The sequence below is a fragment of the Anabrus simplex genome, chromosome 2 (assembly GCF_040414725.1).
Source record: "Anabrus simplex isolate iqAnaSimp1 chromosome 2, ASM4041472v1, whole genome shotgun sequence".
Classification (NCBI taxonomy): Eukaryota; Metazoa; Arthropoda; class Insecta; order Orthoptera; family Tettigoniidae; genus Anabrus; species Anabrus simplex.
The window spans coordinates 1,184,187,140-1,184,206,905 of record NC_090266.1 but is presented as its reverse complement, the minus strand read 5'-3'; the positions used below and the strand labels follow the sequence as shown (position 1 = coordinate 1,184,206,905).

The following is a 19,766-nucleotide window of genomic DNA, read 5'->3' as shown; positions in this document are numbered from 1 at the left end:
TTATCTATGACTGTAGGCAGTTCTATGGAATTTTAAATGATGATTTCTACCGAAAATTTATCCTGGAACATCGTTGTGGAATCTATTTCGTTGAAGAAGTGATAATCCTGTTACAATCACACGCCAGACGATCGCAATGGTAGCCCTTATCTGATATCGTCATCGGGAAAACTCTCATATTTCAAATAATTTTAAAAAATAAAAATCAAGAGATGGGTTTCGATAAATCTATTTGATAAAACTACCCAGAACCTAAGCTTGAATGTGAGATGGATGAATGATTGATATTTTGTAAATGTGATTTTTCATGGTGATATTTCGTCATGATATGTGTACGCAGTGCGCGTAATGTTTTTCGATTTCTTGTTGTTTTGTGGTGAGCATATTTGGCTCAATTATAAATCTTTAAGCGATTTTATGATACAGAATAAGACAGATTAGGATCTTTGCTTCGAGAAAAAATACTTAAGCAAGGATCACGTCGATGAACTAAGCTCACGAAATGTAAAACGTTTAACCTTACACAGTGAGAATTTTAAGTCTTTATTGTGAGTTGTGCACAACACTTAGGTCAAATAACTCGAGATTGAAAATATAAGGAGTTGAATATAGGACTTCAAAGTAATTTAATTAAATAATTTGAAGCATAAATAATTCATCAGAATAATATTTAATTAATAGAAATGATTATTTAATTTTACATGAGAGGTGAAAGTTTGATTCATTTAAGAGTAAATAGCAGAATATTGTTAATTTAGATAATGATATGAAAAATCAGACTTTTGATATTTTGAGATAGGATTTTCTCAGATAATAAGTTAATTAATTTTCTAATACGATTTAATAAAACTCAGTTTTGAATCTTTGCAGAATGCCATTTAATGAAGAATTGTGGGTGAATTCCAACAGGGAAGAATTAAATATTTTATTCAAGATTTTGGAAATATTAATTGAATTTTGGAAAGTGCTAATAATTTTTAATAAATGTTAAAACCCATTTTTAGTGTTTTCATTTGTCGTCAGTCCGTAGGTTGTCCCTGTCCTCAATAATTTTTGCGTTGCCTGTAAGTGAACGTTCCGCCTCTGGGACTCTTGCTTACTGGCTGACCTGCCCGGTAAAACGGGGGCAATACATACATACACACATACATACATACATACATACATACATACATACATACATACATACATACATACATACATACATACATACATACATACATACATACTATAATATCCCCTCCCGTGCTACTACTGTCTACAACACGCTCATATATGGACATATCTTGTTCACTGGTTCTCCCGGCCATCTCTTCTCGGCGTCAGCTGTTGTACTGACGAGCATCGACTTGCTCCAGACCGCCTGTTACGTCACATCGCCACGGCACACCTGCTAATCTACACCTCGTGATACTTCCAGTATATTCCACACGCCATCTCTCTGCTATATAAACTCGCATTTTTCTCCGACTCATCAGTCCGCGATTCGACTGTGCTGGTGTGTGGAGGCTCTTAATTGCTTTCTTCGCAGCAATCTCGTCACGCTGGTTTTAATTGGAACTCTTTTTACAAGGCAGATGGTGAGCTAAGAATGTTACCCAAATTTTAATATCATTTCGGCAGCCTTTCAGACCCCTTTTGGTATTTTCGCCTGGCCGTTTAAAGAACTTTGAATTCTTTCCCCTGTGCCATGGCAACAGTGTTATAACATGAAAATTCTGAGTGGCTGAAAACGCAGTGACTGACTCAGCGGAACCTTCTATCCGTCCTTAGCCTTTCCCCCTTAGATTTTTTGAATAAATCTCAAATTTGGTGTTATTTGTATTCGATTTTGCATTTATCCTCTGAAATCCATGTTCAAAAAAAATTTGGTGATCCAAAACAAAAGAAAACATAACTAGTTGTGTACTGAATTTTCTTTTTTGTTGGTGTTTCAGTCTTTCCTTTTTTTGGTCCTACTTCTTTGCAAAATGATTTTTCCAATGCTACAATATATTCATATATTAAAACTTCACAAATATTTTTACTTGTTTTATACATACCACGGTCCTCTGATTTCTATCACACGCTTCCCTGGCATTATTTAGTAAGACTACGATCCTTTATAATCGCAATTATTAAATTATCGAACAGTACATACATACATACATACATGCATACATACATACATACATACATACATACATACATACATACATACATACATACATACATACATACATACATACATACATACATACATATTGTGCCTCTATGAAGGCTCTGGACTCCCAGAAGGTATCGGGTAAGGAATTCAATGTTTGCTAAGGGATAGAATAGCAACTTTAACGAAATCAGTTCACATTACCATTATTTATAATCGTTTTTACCAGAAGTTAATTACTTTTTCTTTTTCATTTTCACTGTTTTAACCTTTCGTTATAAATAGTATAAATGTGTGAAATAATTGTTAATGAGACAACTTAGTATAGTAGTTAGGACACTCCATTTTCTTGCGATATCGCTTTGAAATTTAACTTTGCCTCATTTTTGTTAGTCAGTTAGGAATAACTTAGCGATTATTTTTATCGCCGTTAATGTCAGGGTTAAAGTTTGGTTGTCGTTTTATTTGTTAGTTTTCCAAGGTATTGGTAAATTTTGGCGTCTTCGGTCGTCAGCATTTACTAATGATAGGCATATCTTAATCAACATAAAGCAACTACGAATGTGAGTGTATCTGAGGTGATCAATAATAATTTGGTGCTGAATATCGCTAAATCCTATTCCATAAAAATAATGCTCATTTCAATAAAATTCCATCGTTGGGTCAACAACACAACTGTTCACCGGCCTACTATCCACCACAATCCACTTTAATAGTTTATTCGTAATTTCAGTTCTCTTATTAGAGGACATACGCTTCACTATTAGGTGCTCCAACGTTGCCTGAGAAGATGAACTAGTAGTGACACTGATAGACGCAGATACACTTTGGAAAGTATGAACTTACAGTATAAGTGAACGATTTTCCGCATATCTTACAAAACATTACTTTTCTGTCTCTCACCTTACCGCAATCGTTTATTTTAAATCCGAAATATTCACCAAGATTTCCTCGTATCGGTTCATAAACCATTTTTGCAACTGAAGTTCACGAAAACTGAATGTGAATATATAGTGTCTTCTGAATAAAAACCACACACGAACTGAGGTTTAACCTGTCACTTTTTCTACTCTGTCTTTCTAGCAATTGTAGTTCATTCACACATTACCTCGAAATTTCTGAAAATTCCTTAATGACAGTCCCGTCAAGTATCTTTCCCACTCCTACTCATTATGCCGCCTGACTGTGTTTTGTAAAGGTCCGAAAATAGGCCTATACTACAATAGCCGGTCCGATATTTATTTGCCAATAGATTGTAAAAGTAATGGTCATAAATAGGAAGCGGATTTTTTTGTGCTAACAACCTGAAAAGTATTTCTTTTTTATGTGCTAAAATCCTTAAAATATTTGATAAAATGTTTAAAATATCCTTTAAATATCATTTAACAGCTCGTATTCATGAGAGAAATTAATACAAAGCAGACGTCATCACGTTGTTGCTCTAGGGAGCCGGTGTTACTTTGCTCTGCTCGGGACGGGTGTTTGCCACGTAACAAGATAGCAGCAGTCAGGCGGGTTGCATACCGTGGCCGTGCTGCACCACTGGCCTTCAGTACATACTACGTCATGCACTTACCCTACTTCTTCCCCTATTTGCTCGTTAAGCTGCTCTCGTTCTTCGAGAGCGGGGAGCAAACTGGCTCCGAAGGCATTTCGCTCTTGATTGACGATGCCTGATATAAAGTATTGTATTAAAATATGGTGTTAACAAACGTCCTCCTTAGATAAGTGGATGTCTGGGTATGGAAAAGTGCAGTACGGTATATTAATTTTTGGTGTGCAGTTGTGGATATTATTGTATTTAACCAATAAAAAGGTAATGCTATGTAATTTATGGCAAAAATATTCTTTGAAAAATTTGTACCAGTTCGTACTCTCGAAATCACACTCTGGAACATTAGTTCCTAGAAACAGTCTCAGAATTGAAGTGAACAACAAAGGTCATCTCCAAATTGACCATCACAAATGCATGCCGATTATCTCTAAAGAAGACATTATACTGAGAAAAAGATCCGGGAGATAGTGGGTTCGAATCCCACTGTCGGCAGCCCTGAAGATGGTTTTCCGTGGTTTTCCATTTTCACACCACGCCAATGCTGGGGCTGTACCTTAATTAAGGCCACGGCCACTTCCATCCAACTCGTAGGCCGTTTCTATCCCATCGTCGCCATAAGACCTATCTGTGTCGATGCGACGTAAAGCCACTAGCCTAGTTAAAGGAGAGGAATGTTACTAACACTAACGCCATCAATTTCACCAACATGAGCACCCCCCCCCCTTTAGCAACATCGCTCATTTGTAAAACCCTCTGTTTTTTCTAATTTCCAATATTTCTAATTTTTCTAATTTTGATATTTGACCTGCAACAGTCCCTGTACCTGCGAGACTGTTTCCGAGAGAGAATATACTTATACACGTACTTACTTCACTGTTTTGGTCAACAGGTTAATGGATGTTTTAAGTATGTCTAGGGTTATACGCTAGAAACTTATATTGACAGATGTAAACGTCTAATCATTTTTCAGAGAGCTGTCTGTCTTTCAGTAACTCTTGAATAATCCCAGTTGACAACGCGTTGTTTTTATCAAGTGCCACAACGGACAAGCTTTCGAAATTATCTCCGTAGTAGTATAAGCCAAGTACCCCCATCGCGTGACAACAGGCATTGGAGGAAGCTCGAGACCTGCGTCTTTCTCTTTAAACATACCGGTTCTTGAGGGTACTTTTTGCAAAGACATGTTTGCCATTGGACACTAATTTATCCACTTCAGGATATATAGTGGTTTAACGTCACACTAACTCATTGACAGTTTTCTGCAACGGAAGGATGAGGAAGGACTAGGATTGGGAAGGCAGCAGCCGTGGCCTTAATTGAGATATAGCACCACTATTTTCCTGGTGTGAATGGTAAACCACGGAAAACCACCTTCAGGGTTGTCGACGGTGGGATTTGAACCCACCACCTCTCGAACATAAGCTCACAGCTGCGCGACCCTAACCACAAGGCCAACTCGTTTGGTCTGCAGGATACCGAGCCCTTACACTTTCACATATCCTGTGTAGAGCATGAACTACGCAAGTTACGTGTATCATTTTCGGAAAGTTTCCAGAAAGAACGTCGGATGCTTTTCTAACGTAAACTGCACTATCAGTAAGTAGAAACTGTACATTGTCGTATTTTACACCTTTTGGCCAAAGTAAGTGCATGGCTTCATTAAACAACCTAGCTACAGTGACATGGTTTGCAGCAGGCATTTCTTTCCAAGCGAGCAAATAGGGATGTTCTCAAGCAGTTTTGTAATTTTTTTAACACACCAGCTACAACATTTTCTACTTTTCTGCCGGTCGAATAACTGGTTTCATCAGTGCTCACTCACAGTTTTTCGCTATCACGCACTGCCCGAATTCCTTCTAAAGTTTATTCGTAACATTTTTGGAGATAGTTTTTCCTTGATGTAGATTCGTCTGGAGGCTCAAAATTAATGTACTTTTTATGAAATTTCTTAGTCTCAGATGATTTCTTTTGTCAAGAAGAATGTCGGGGCAAAGACATGCTCTACATAAATCTAAATAATACTGGAAGTATTTGGATGGGACTAAGCTGGCCCATCTATTAGAAAGTATCGCGAAGGCATACGCGAAGCAGCAGCAATGTGCTTAATTCCAGGCAAATGTTGGATTACTTGAGAGCATGGATCTATACTTACTGTTTTACCACACGGTTGACAAAATAATACGTTTCCATCAGTAGTGAAAATATTTTAAAATTCCTCTACGTGTAGTTGAAGACGTGATCTTGTACTCGACTCACTTTCGGCATTGTTTGGCAGGTTCATACACACGTGTTTACGGTGAATCACTGTTTCAATAAAAAAAAAGAATGGCAGTAGACACTGGAGGAAACGTTTCTTCTATCTTAAAAATTCAAACAAAATCACACGACCACGGGAATGATATATAGACCCGAACAATTAACCTTACTCCTGGGAACGACACAATCCCACTACCTTCTGTTGGAGGAATGCCGTATCTCTCCAGTGCGTAGTTCAATCTACTGTATTCCTCGTCACTGTATTTCGGCGTGATTGCCTTTCGCTGACACTCTATAAACTATTCCCGAGCGGGCTGAATAATACGAGCGAATTAGAATGCTGTCCGCCTCTGTGGTGTAGTGGTTAGTGTGATTAGCTACCACCCCCGGAGGCCCGCGTTCGATTCCCGGCTCTGCCACGACATTTGAAAAGTGGTACGAGGGCTGGAACGGGGTCCACTCAGCCTCGGGAGGTCAACTGGGTAGAGGTGGGTTCGATTCCCACCTCAGCCATCCTGGAAGTGGTTTTTCGTGGTTTCCCACTTCTCCTCCAGGCAAATGTCGGGATGGTACCTAACTTAAGTCCACGGCCGCTTCCTTCCCTCTTCCTTGTCCATACCTTCCAATCTTCCCATCCTCCCGCAAGGCCCCTGTTCAGCATAGCAGGTGAGGCCGCCTGGGCGAGGTACTGGTCATTCTCCCCAGATATATATCCCGACCCAATGTCTCACGCTCCAGAACACTGCCCTTGAGGTGGTAGAGGTGGGATCTCTCGCTGAGTCCGAGGGAAAACCAACCCTGGAGGAGGGTAAGCAGATTAAGAAAAAAAAAAGAATTAGAATGCCACCTGTCATAGAGAGAAACAACTTGTGCAACAAATCAAATCACTGTCTAAAGGTAACGACGTAGCAAGTGACCAGCAAGTCATCGAACTTCCGGAGGGAAATCCATAAAGAGACACAGCATTCAGAAATATGACGTTAGATACACTGTTAAGAACAATACCGTAATCGTAAAATGTGAATAACAGCTCTGATAATACAGAAGCATTTTAAATTGTATCGAATAACGAATATTGCCGATTTATGTGCTTATTATGGATTTTCTAAAAATATATATTTACGTAAAAAATCGTGAAAATATGTGTTTTTATGTGAAATAACATCAGGTTTTTACACTTGGGGAATAAGAGGAATAATTAACTTTGTCAATTGCGTTAAAACATATGCAAGAAAAGTATGTAATTACATAAAAATCCGTTCCCTAGTCATAACCCTCGTTTTAGAAGAAAGCAGTTAATGAGATATTATTTCTTTTACATTTCTGAACGAAAGACATTGAAATCAGCTTGTATCTATGACCTGCCAATCATACAATAGCTGAGGGTAGCACACCAAATGGCAAATAATAATACAATACACAGGTTTTGTGCCACGAAAAACAGTTTATTTTTCTTTCACCACACATTAATTTGAATCGGTTCGATTAATCAGCTAAAGTACGTTGATCTCTCTGTTAATACGTTCGATTAATCGATAATCGACAGCTCTAAAAATAAGTATGACATAAATGTAATTTGTTTTCATTCCTTTTAGGGCTGCCTGGCCGAGGCGGTAAAGGCGTGCTCGGTTCACCCGGAAGGACGTGGGTTCGATTCCCAGTCAGGAAATCGACAAATTTAAGAAGCTAGATTTCCACATCCGGTGGTGCACATGGCCCTGAGGTTCATAGCCATGCTGAGAATTCAACATTAAACAAAAACACACTGTGGGTTTCAGTTGATCTCACCTTAGCGTACTTGCTATGGCGCGATCCTGTCAGCTCCGAGGTCCGAGTTTCTTTCTTTCTCTTTCTTTTGCTAGTTGCTTTACGTCGCACCAACACAGATAGGTCTTATGGCGACGATAGGATAGGAAAGGCCTACGAGTTGGAAGGAAGCGGTCGTGGCCTTAATTAAGGTACAGCCCCAGCATTTGCCTGGTGTGAAAGTGGGAAACCACAGAAAACCATCTTCAGGGCTGCCGACAGTGGGATTCGAACCCACTATCTCCCGGATGCAAGCTCACAGCCGCGCGCCTCTAACCGCACGGCCAACTCGCCCAGTGGTCCGTGTTTCAATCCTTCCCCGGGCGAAGTTTATTTTCTTCGATTACTAGTCTTAAGCCAGTCCAGATCTAGCAATACCGCCTAACAAAGCCCATTTGAATTCGCCCGCGAAGCGACCTGATTGGCAGTGGCGTATGTTGGGATCAAGACGTGGGCTACCACTAGACTTAGGTTACCCCTTTTTGATAGCTGGTTTAGTGAACGTTAAGCCAACGGAGTAGCCTGCTGCCTCTCCACCAACCAAGGAGGAATCGTTTGAGACTTCTGAATTAGGATGACAAAACCATTACAGATTCTTTAGGCTGGCGATCTGAAGAGGTGAGCGTAAAATGTTATCCTTCTTTTCCGCATTATGCTTGATATCTTTTCAGTGTGGGTGTATATTTCTAGGTTGCTGCTAAGTCTGTAAACACAATCTTTGAGACTGGAACCAATAATGTTTTGGATAATCCTCCTTTCCTCAATTGCCAGTTTTTCAGGCAGGCTATTCGTTCGAAATGTTAAAACATTCTGCTGCATATAATGCTTCAGGTATATTATTATTATTATTATTATTATTATTATTATTATTATTATTATTATTATTATTATTATTATTATTATTATTATTATTATTATTACAATTTTGAATTGTACAGCATTACGAGCAGTCGTACCCATCGTTCACTGGTTTATTAGCTTCCTCAAGTGATCAGTTGTGGTGTCCGCCCCATGATCACAGGTTCTATTCCAACCAACAAAAGAGAACACTAAACCTGAAAGATTGCATTTCATTTTAGCAGATCTATCTATAAAAAGAAAATTATGTTATTCCTTTAACAGTAGCCCTGCAGTGTCTTCCTGCAAGGATGCGGAAGTAAACGGGAGTGAAATACCAGCACTCTGTTATCTATATAATTAAGTCAGAAGTATGAGATGAGGAAGTATATACAGTCACTCCCATAAATATTCGGCCACTGATAAAATCCATGAAAAAGTGATGACAATAACGCACCCATGAGCCGAATGTGAAACCAAATGTGTCCAAATTATGAAACTACATTTGGTTGCTTAGGCCGAAGAGGAATCACTGAACATTGATGTACAGTATGCTGTAAAAGAAAGGACATAGTGGACATGGGTGAAATGACACGCCTCAAATATATTCGGTCACCTGAAAAGGCCGGGATTGCCGTTGTGTTCATTGACGGAGACAGGGCAGATAGCGTTGCAAAACGTTCAGTTCAGGAGTGCTGTGTCGCGAGACACGTCGTGCCGAAATCATTTGCTGCAGTGTTGCGGAATGGTATCATATGGCGTGCAAAAGACAACACAATACCACTTTTGAAGAACGCCAGCTCGTGATATTCCATCGTGCTCGAGGTAAATCGCATAGAAAGATATCGCAGATGCTTAACATAACCAGAACAACAATTGGAGATATAATAAGATGATCCAAAAATGAAGACAATTCCCCAGGCAGGTAGACTAAGAAGCCTGACACAACGAGAGGAGCGGTTGTGCTTCAGAATGGAAAACGAAATCCGAAAATTAGTGCTCCGAAACTGGCAGCAGCTGTTTTAGAGGAGTGTGGAAAGAAAGTGGGTACTGATACCGTGCGAAGAGCACTGCGAAGGTATTAGTTCTTTCGGAGAAGAGCTAGGAGGAAACCATACATTAGTGCAGTAAATAAAAACAAGCGGCTAGAGTTCGCAAAAACCTTCGTACGCAAACTCAGTGCTTGGTGGGAGGATGTGTTATTTGTTGATGAGTCAAAGTTCAACGTCTTCGGGTCCGATGGCAAGCAATTTGTGTGGCGGAAACGTCACGAGGAACTGAGAACAAGCAATTTACAAGCAACGGTAAAACAATTGTGGAGGAAGAGCAATCGTGTACGCATGTGTAGCTTCGAACGGGGTTGGTGCACTGAGTTTCATTGAAGATACTTTGACAAAAAAGGGGGTATTTGGCTATCCTCAAAAACAATTTGCGACAATGTGCGGAACAACTTGGTATACAGTGTACTTTGAAGTTCTACCAAGATATCGACCTCAAGCAGAAGTCGTAACTTGTCAGGGAGTGGCTGTTGTACAACTGCCCGAAGGTCTTGAAACTCCACCACAATCACCCGACCGGAACCCCATCGAGAAGGTATGGAGTCGAATGAAGGCAGCTCTGCAATTGCGGCGGCCAAGTTCCTTCAGAGACTTGAAGAGGATACTGCTACAAGAATGGGCGGCATTAAGCCCTGATTATATCAAGAAAGTTATTGCCAGTATGCCTAATCGACTGGAATAGGTCCTAAAACATCAAGGTGGACCTACAAAGTACTGAATGTGTAACATTGTTGTGAATTATGCGAGTTTATGTTGCTTTTTGTATAGTGGCCGAATATTTTTGAGGTGGCACTGGAATTATTGCTTTTATTTAATGTACGACAGAGGGCGAACTAATGACTGTCAGAAGAGGTTGAATTACATCACAATGTTTGTAGAACGTGTTACTGTATTTTTCTACACGTTTTGTTGTATTTAACGTTATCATTATAGTGTAAGAATAACTACCCAATAAAAGTGTGTGAAAAATCAGACTGACCGAATATTTATGGGAGTAACTGTATATGATGACCGATGAGGAACGCGTGGTTGTTCGTTAGCAGTGGCGATCTGACCGAACGAAGCCTAGCACACCCATCCCCCCCGGTCCCCGCACCAATATAACATTGAGCAGCATGCCGCGTGACGTGCGGCGAGGGGAGAGGGACGCAGCGCTTGGACTGCAATATCAGTCTCCGATGCCTTGCTCTCAGATATACGTGCGACGTTTTTCGTCATTGTTTTCAAGTTTTGTAAATTGAGTAATGTATCAGATGCTTACATTATAATGTGCTTTAGATTTCCATAGTTCTCATTTGAGGTTTTGGGCATCACCGATAGGCTTGGTAGCACTCAGTATACGCCACTGCTGACTGACTAAGTTCAGCAGATGATAAAAAGACAACAGCGCGAGATATCGATTTTTTTCAAATTATTTATCAGTATGACCACTCCTTTAACGGTCATACACCCGGTTCATATTGTTTACGACCACTCTGTAATTGACTTTACTGTGGGTAAAGTAACTTAGACTGGTATGTTACTTGTTCTGAATATGTACACCTCATCCCAATAAGTTGTTTTACCACAAAAATAAAAAAGATGACAAAGTTATTGAAGAGGATCTTGAAAAGATCATTAAACTAAAAGTATAAGAGATTTTATAGTGCACAAGGTACTAAAATATCCACAGACATTACATCGTGTGGAGCAAGACATATTCCTGGAAAACCTGGTAATTCATAAAGATTTTTGCTTTATTTCCTCAGAAGTAAGTTAACCTATTCTAGCGTTAGGAATGTTTAAAGTGTTCAATACAGTAAATGTTAAAAATCATTCAAGTTAATACATTTTACTAATAACCTTTCGAAAGTCTAGTATTACAAACCCCAATGTATTTTATAAAATTCTGAATACTAGACCCCAAAACAAAAAAATACTAAAGATATTTTAATAATATATTCAGAAATTTTTGTTCAGAAAAGCACAAAATCAGTATAAATATGGCCGCAACAAAGATTTTATATCTATTCATTATAAAAGCAAGGTCATCTCCATACAAGCCATGAAGGCCTTTGGAGGGGTGGAAGGTAAAGACTTCCACTACCCGTAACCTCGACACTTGATGGAGTAGAGTGGTTAGCTCTGCGCCCGGCCGCCTTTGTCCCCAGGAATTAACCTGGTACGGTACTCAGTTTTGATGTAGGCTGAGTGAACCTCAGGACCATATGCACCTCCGGAAGTGGTTCATTAATTATAAAACCAAACCAAACCAAACCAAATCCCATAGCGTAACAGTCCCGAAGCGTCTTGGCCTATCAAGCGACCGTTGCTTAGCCCGAAGCTCTGTATATGAGGTGTCCTGTGATCAGCATGACGAATCTTCTCGGCCATTATTCTTGGCTTTCTAGACCGAGGCCGCCATCTTACCATCAGATAGGTCTTCAATTGTAATCACGTAGGCTGAGTAGACTTCAAACCAGCCTCCAGATCCAGGTAAAAATCCCTGACTGGCCGGGAATAGAATCCGGGGCCTCCAGGTAAGATGCAGGCATGCTACCCCTACACCGCGGGGCCGGCTTTCACTAATTATACTGATATATAAGTAGTTAAAATAACTTTTTTTAACTGTTTGATTTCCCTTCAAATTCAGTTTATAATAACATTGAAATAACATTGCAAATTCTGTGTAAAGTTAATGAAACACATATCTAAATCACAATGAAAATGTGAAATAAGTTCCTTGCTTAATTTCTTGTTCACCGTCACCATAAGACCTATCTGTGTCGGTGCGACGTAAAGCAAATAGAAAAAAAATCTTGTTCCTTTAAATCTGTATAGAACAGTAACAACTCATGCCCTTTTTTATTGTAATAATCCCCTCGCGATCTGAAAACAATTTCAATGACAATGTAATTACAACTGATATTCCATGAAGAAATTTCCTCAAAATGTATTTAACCACTTGCCCTATTATAGCGTGTATTAATGTTGTTCTTCACTTGTTGCAAACGGACAGTAACTTACTACCTTTGTTACCGAGCGATTTAGCTCCTTGGTTCGCGTCACATGGCTGTGAGCTTTGCATTTGAGAGATGGTGGGTTCGTACCTCATTGTTAGCAGCCCTGAAGACTGTTTTTCTAAGTTCCTCATTTTACACACCAGCCAGGCTGTACCTCAACTAAGGCCACAGTCGCTTCCTTCGTAGTCACAGCCTTGTCCTATCGCCAACATAAGACCTAACTGAGTTGGTGCGATGTAAAAATATAATAAAAAGTACCTTCGACGCTTATATGATATTTTCAAGGAAGCTCAAAGAGAAGTTAAAAATTTACAACACTATATTAATGAACTGCATATCATCTTGTAACATAGTTCTCCGAATTTGAAAATAAGGCTGTGCTTGATGCAGTAAGATATGAACTACAGAACTCTTAGAATACGAATATTTATCAAGATGATTACTTACCTTATAGGCTCCAAGAGAAAGCAGAAGACAAGAAACCATATGAAATGCTGTGTATGTGGTGAGAATTGACAGAAACAGTTTAGGACCTAAAAGAAGAAAACGAAGATCATATAGAAAACACATTACAACGCATCATAAATGGAATATGAATTCGTGCCTTTAAGCCCTCCATTACTGAATGTGATATTTACAATTCCCTAATCAACTTTAAGGATGGTAAATGCGGTAAAGTTTACTGTATGTCGGAAACTTTTAGGTTCGTGGCTTATGTTGATGTCTCTGGCTCTGCAAAATATTGGTTTAAAATGTCATTGTTTCAGATGTCATTATCTTTTCTTTATGTTGAGTATACATTGGTCTAAAATGATCTCTCGTCAGTAACATACACTACTATTCCATTATTATTATTAGACTATTATTATTATTATTATTATCATCGTTATTATATATACATTCGTTTAGCCCCTTAAGGAGCACGTGGAACCATTAAATAGCACTGGTATTCTTCATCTTCTTGTTCTTCTTATCTTCCCAAAACTTCCTCATCCTTTCACTATGGGCCTGCCGTCTTTCTTGTGTCCATGAGTTTTTGAGCTTCAAGCTTTTCTCAGATGGATTCTTGGGTGCAAATTTATGGCTGTTGATCTTTTGTCTGTATGTATTCCTTGTGGTTGCCATTGGATCAACGTCGACTTCTGCGAGGTCCTTTTGTGCATCCACTAGCCAGCGAACTTTGGTTTGTCGGTTTCCATTGATAATAAGAAATATTTTCTTAGTCAGTCGTGAGTCATCCATTCGTGATTATTATTATTATTATTATTATTATTATTATTGTTGTTATTATTTTATTATCAGTTCTTTCTTTCTTTCTTTCTTAATCCGTTTACATTCCAGGGTTGGTTTTTCCTCGGACTCCGCGAGGGATCCCACCTCTATCGCCTCAAGGGCAGTGTCCTGGAACGAGAGACTTTGGGTCAGGGGATACACAACGGGGGAAGAGGACCAGTACAACGCCCAGGCAGCCTCACCTGCTATGCTGAACAGGGGCCTTGTGAGGGGATGGGAAGATTAGAAGTGATAGACAAGGAAGAAGGAAGGAAGCGGCCGTAGTCTTAAGTTAGGCACCATCCCGGCATTTGGCTGGAGGAGAATTGGGAAACCACGGAAATTCCCTTCGAGGATGGCTGAGAAGGGAATTGAAACCCCTCTAGTCAGGTGACCTCCCGAGGCTGAGTGGACCCCGTTCCAGTCCACGTACCACTTTTCAAATTCCGTGGCAGAGCCAGGAATCGAACCCGGGCCTCCGAAGGTGGCAGCTAATCACAATAACACTACACCACAGAGGCGGACATTATTATTATTATTATTATTATTATTATTATTATTATTATTATTATTATTATTATTATTATTATTATTATTATTATTATTATTATTATTATTATGAGAGTTGGTACATAAATCATGGAAACTATTTTTTTCGCACAAATGTGAGGTCTATCAGACAAATAGAAATATACAGATGGGAGTGGGGAACGTAAGGTGCTGCTGTATGTGTGAATGTTTGTCAGGTGTAGGATATAAAGCAAGGAACTGTCTACCATGAAATCCTTGGGCTACATAATGTTCATTCCCAGAGAGTAGAGTAACCTTTACGGTAAACCCTCAGACTAGTCTCCTAGATTGCCCATAACACGTTGCCAACGATGCGGGAGGTGTCTGATACCAGTCGCCTCACTACGTGTGAATTTTTCAATCTCATGTTTCTTTTTAATACAAGTTGCTTGACGTTGCACCGACACAGATAGGTCTTGTGGCGATGGTGGGCTAGCAAAGGCCCAGGAATGGGAAGGAAGAGGCCTTGGCCTTTTAAAGTACAGCCCCACCATTTGCCTGGTGTGAAAATGGGAAACCACGGAAAATCATTTTCAGGGCTTTCGACAGTGGGGTTCGAACCCACTATCTCCCGAATGTAACCTCACAGCTGCACGCTCCTAACCGCACGGCCAACTTGCTCGGTAATCTCATGTTAAACAGCGGTGGCAATGTTCTCTGGTGTCCCAAACCATCTTCCACGCAATGGTTGTTTCACTTTGTCGATGAGGTCAAAATCGCACGAAGACATGTCCGGTAAGTATGGCGGATGTTCCAATATTTCTCATCCCAATCGCTGAAGTCGCCTTCGTACAGTCTCTGCTGCATGCGGCCTGGCGCTGTCATGGAGAAGAATGCAATTGTTTTGGCTTGTAACTGAAGTACTGTCCATCTTCTGTCCACGTCCATGCACTGGGTAATTACTGCACGAAACACATCAGGCCGGACACTAACAGGACTTCCGGAACGTTGCCGCCGCTGCTTGTCTCACTTCCATGCTGAAATGTGACTGGCCATCTGGCAACGGTTTCCGCAATATCTCTGTGACATTCTTTGGGATTGCGACCGCGGAGAACGACCAGTTTGATGTACGCGCGCTGTTTTTGCCCGTCACATCCATTCTGCACGGAGCCTGACGCACTACTTCAGTTCCATCGCCCTGTGCGTGGTACCTGTCCAACGAACCGCCATCCCGTGCTGTGTCCATGTACTGTGGGTGTCACGCCTTCGAGGGCATATGACCATTGTATGGTAGCACCGTGCAATTTTGCCCATGACTTCCCCCTCCCCACCTCCACCAACCCTCGTATAAATGAGGTATGAAAGGCTTTCCTAGTTCGCGTTATTCCAAATTGTATATTATCCACTTCCATCACTATAAAACGTTTATTTTACTATGTAAGCAGAAAAATAATTGACTTAAAGTTTTTATTTTCCTAATTTTACAATACTTGCCTCTGCTGACTTCGATCTATAACATTACATACCTCTATTTTACATCTGTTTGCATTAATATTGATCTCTGTTTAAAAGATTCGCCGAGCAAGTGGCTGTGCAGTTTGGGTCACGTAGCTATCGGTTTGCATTCAGGAGATAGTGGGTTCGAACACCAATGTCGGCAGGCCTGAATATGGTTTTCCGTGGTTTCTCGTCTTCATACCAGCAAATGCTGGGGTTGTACTTCAATTAAGGCTACGGTCGCTTCCTTCCCAACTCCTAGCCCTTTTATATCCCATCGTTGCCATAAGACCTATCTGTATCGGTGCGACATTAAACATATTGTGTTTAAAAAACTTTGTCTAGACCAGGGCATCTCAAACGCCCAAAATCTCACGCGTGCAAACAGCTGAGCAGAGTTCCTGTGCACAGTGCATCGGTCCCGCTCGGCTCGGCTCGGACCAACGCTTCATCTCTGGGCTACTCGGCTCAACTCGGCTCGGATTTAGAGCGTTACGGAGCAAGTGAGAAAGAGGGAGACAGGGGGAGCGAGCAAGACAGGCGTGGGGAAAGAGAGAGACAGCGCTATTGCTCCAAATCGAGGAGTGGGGTCTGCACTCTGGTCAACCAAGTGAAGTCGTATTTTGCACCGTGCACAGTGCATGCACCAGGCGCATGCACCCTGAGAGGCCCTGGTCTAGACCATTTTGCTACTTCTACAAAACCTCTGTCGACTGGATTAAAAGTACAATATCACCAATATATATTATGATTTTAATTTATTCTCCTTGAATCGCGAATTTTCTTTCAAATTTCTCTCTGATAACTTTACAATCCATGCTATCAATATGCAGGTCAAACAGATCAGGAGGTTCACCCTACAGTACAGTATTCCACCGGGCTTAAAGTAATGGGTTCAATAAGACCCCACAATTAGAACCGAGGCATCATCTACCCAACCACATGATGTACACATGGAGAGACGTGATATACTGTATATGAATCTACATTTCCATATTACGCTGGGAAATATCATCTGGACTCCTTAAAGAGCAAGAGGCACCATTACTCACATATTTCACAACCTTGCAAGAAATTTAATCTGGATAAGCAATTTATTAAGGACATTGGATTAGCAGCACTGAAAGGCTCGTTAACAATAGTAAAAAATCATGTATAGGCCTATAAGGAGTTCCTCATGGGATTCAAATCTTTTGATTGATACGACTTTTACTGAGTAATATTTAAAATATGGTACACTAGTCACTTATATACAATATATTTTACGCGATCTTTGTAGTTGTCAATCCACTTTTTATGTAAGCTTTGTCTTTCTTGGCAGCTTCTTAAACGGGGGAAGCTGAAATAAATGCATATCACTCTCTCTACTTTTCTGGCTTAAGAATAGTATATTTTGTGTCACAGATGGTCAGTATGTTATAAAACCCCAAATTACTTTGGATAGTTGATCAAATCTAATAACCGAGCTCGATAGCTGCAGTCGCTTAAGTGCGGTCAGTATCCAGTATTCGGGAGATAGTAGGTTCGAAACGCACTATCGGCAGCCCTGAAGATGGTTTTCCGTGGTTTCCCATTTTCACACCAGGCAAATGCTGGGGCTGTACCTTAATTAAGACCACGGCCGCTTCCTTCCCACTCCTAGGCCCTTTCGTATCCCATCGTCGCCATAAGACCTATCTGTGTCGGTGCGACGTAAAGCAACTAGCAACAAAATCTAATAACAGATGTTCACTCGTTTCAAAGAAATAAGACATTTCACAATTAAAAATAAAGTGTGTTTTGATAAGTTGATGCAAGTGTAATGGACTAGTATAACTTGGAAGCAATTCTCTAACCCATAGATAAATAATGAAAATATCGAGCTCGATTATTATTATTATTAATTATTATTAATATTATTATTTGTATGACTTGCGAGGTGTGGCTATGAAGTTATTTACGTTTATTAGTTAATTAGATATGTACGGAATTTATTTGGTATAAATCGTGGTCTTATTATTTGTGTGTTGTACGTGAGGTTATGTTACAACACGTCTGCTGTATGTATATTAATAAGAGTTTATTTAATGTAAGAACACGTAATTAGTAGTATATAATTTATTATTACCCAGTGGCGGCCGGTCAGTACGTGCTACCGGGCTCCAGCACGTAGCTTGGAACTGTAAGGAATATTATTTATGTACAGTACAATTATGCTGGTGCCTTTTCGTTGTTCTGAGTACGATATGAATTTGTGTTTTGTGAAAATCAGGACGAGATCTGTCGAACACCTAGCGCCGTTCTCCCGGGGAACAAGGCTCGTGCTCATGTGAAGTGAGCCCTTGCCTGTAGCCTGGAGGAAGCAATACGCAGGCGCAGCCAAGCTTGCAACACTCCCCCTAGCCGGCGGAGTATACCATAAACCGGGATCAACTTTCACTGATCCCGTCTATAGTTACTTCCTCTCCCGCAAGGGGGTAGAAGTGCTCGATGTCTCCTGCTACCCGGGGCGCAGCGAGGGATCCAGTCGGCCGTGCTTATGTTGAACGTGGTGAGCGAATCTGCCACTAGAGAGTAGCATCGTCTGAGTTCGAAAGTAAAGCGTAAGTGGAGGCAATCTATCTCACACATGCTTATTAAAATATCCATCTTCCTTTTGTGTCAAAAATAAGGAATTCGTAGGTGAGTCAAAGAATCTTTGAGTGACTCTAAATGTTATCCCGCATTACAATGTAATTTACTCTGGTGAAATGAAATAGCGTATGGCTATTAGTGCCGGAAGTATCCGAGGACATGTTCGACTCGCCAGATGCAGGTCTTTTGATTTGACTCCCGTAGGCGACCTGCGAGTCGTGATGAGGATGAAATGATGATGAAGACAACACATACACCCAATGATGGTTAAAATTCCAGACCCTGCCGGGAATCGACCCCGGGATCCCTGTGACCAAAGGCCAGCGCGCTAACCATTTAGCCATGGAGCCAAACATTTACTCTGGTAATAGGGAAGGTTCCAATGAATCAGTTGGTAGCTCTTTCAGTTGCTTTGTGCGGTTTTTAATCTCGCGGCTATATTACTGGTGCGTGTTTTTTCTGTCATTGTGTTAGTGCTAAAGTTTATACGGAGATTTATCAAATTATTTATCCACTGCAGTGTATATAAAGTGAAATTAAATTAGTGTTCTTAGTGGGGATCTATATTCCCACGATTCTATTTGCACTGATGTAAGTTGCGCCATTCGGTTAGTAAAAACAATATTTCTCGAATGAATTATTTATCTCGTAGACAGTTGTCGAATAATTCATCTGCTTCCAAATTAATGTTGTTTTTGTTTGTTCTGAGTTATAAATTGTGAGAAAAGTTGTATTATTATTATTATTATTATTATTATTATTATTATTATTATTATTATTATTATTATTATTATTATTATTATTATTATTATTATTAATATTATTACCAAGTTTGAAGTATGTGTTGTTCATCATGGCAATATACAGATTTAAAACAGCGTATTTAGCTTGTTTCTTGTAGCACGTAGGACGATTTTTTCACGAGCCGCCACTGTTATTACCTGCGTATGCAATGTTGTGCAACACACGGTAATAATCCAGAACAACGCATCTTGTCACTAGAATTGTAAATATGCTATAGGAGATTCGAGAAATTACGAGAAAACATGTTGTGTTATATTCTTCTAGAAGCCTGGCCAGACAATGTATATAAAGTCTTGGAAGTTGAGTTGAGAGTTGTTAGCGAGAGTTGCTAGTGAAACTCGTTAGTCAAGTATGTGAACTTATGTTGTGATATTGTTGTGTTGGTAATTGGTTGACATGCGAATGTTGCAGTC

At 40.1% G+C, this 19,766-nt stretch overlaps 1 protein-coding gene across 1 annotated transcript in view; it reads right to left on the bottom strand.

Annotated features, from left to right (window-relative positions):
- LOC136863390 (uncharacterized) overlaps positions 1 to 19,766 on the bottom strand; it is a 272,752-nt gene that overhangs the window by 22,217 nt on the left and 230,769 nt on the right. The window contains exon 5 of the mRNA XM_067139799.2: positions 13,105 to 13,190. Within this exon, the coding sequence (XP_066995900.2) occupies positions 13,105 to 13,190 (86 nt within the window). The remainder of the gene's footprint in view (positions 1 to 13,104; positions 13,191 to 19,766) is intronic.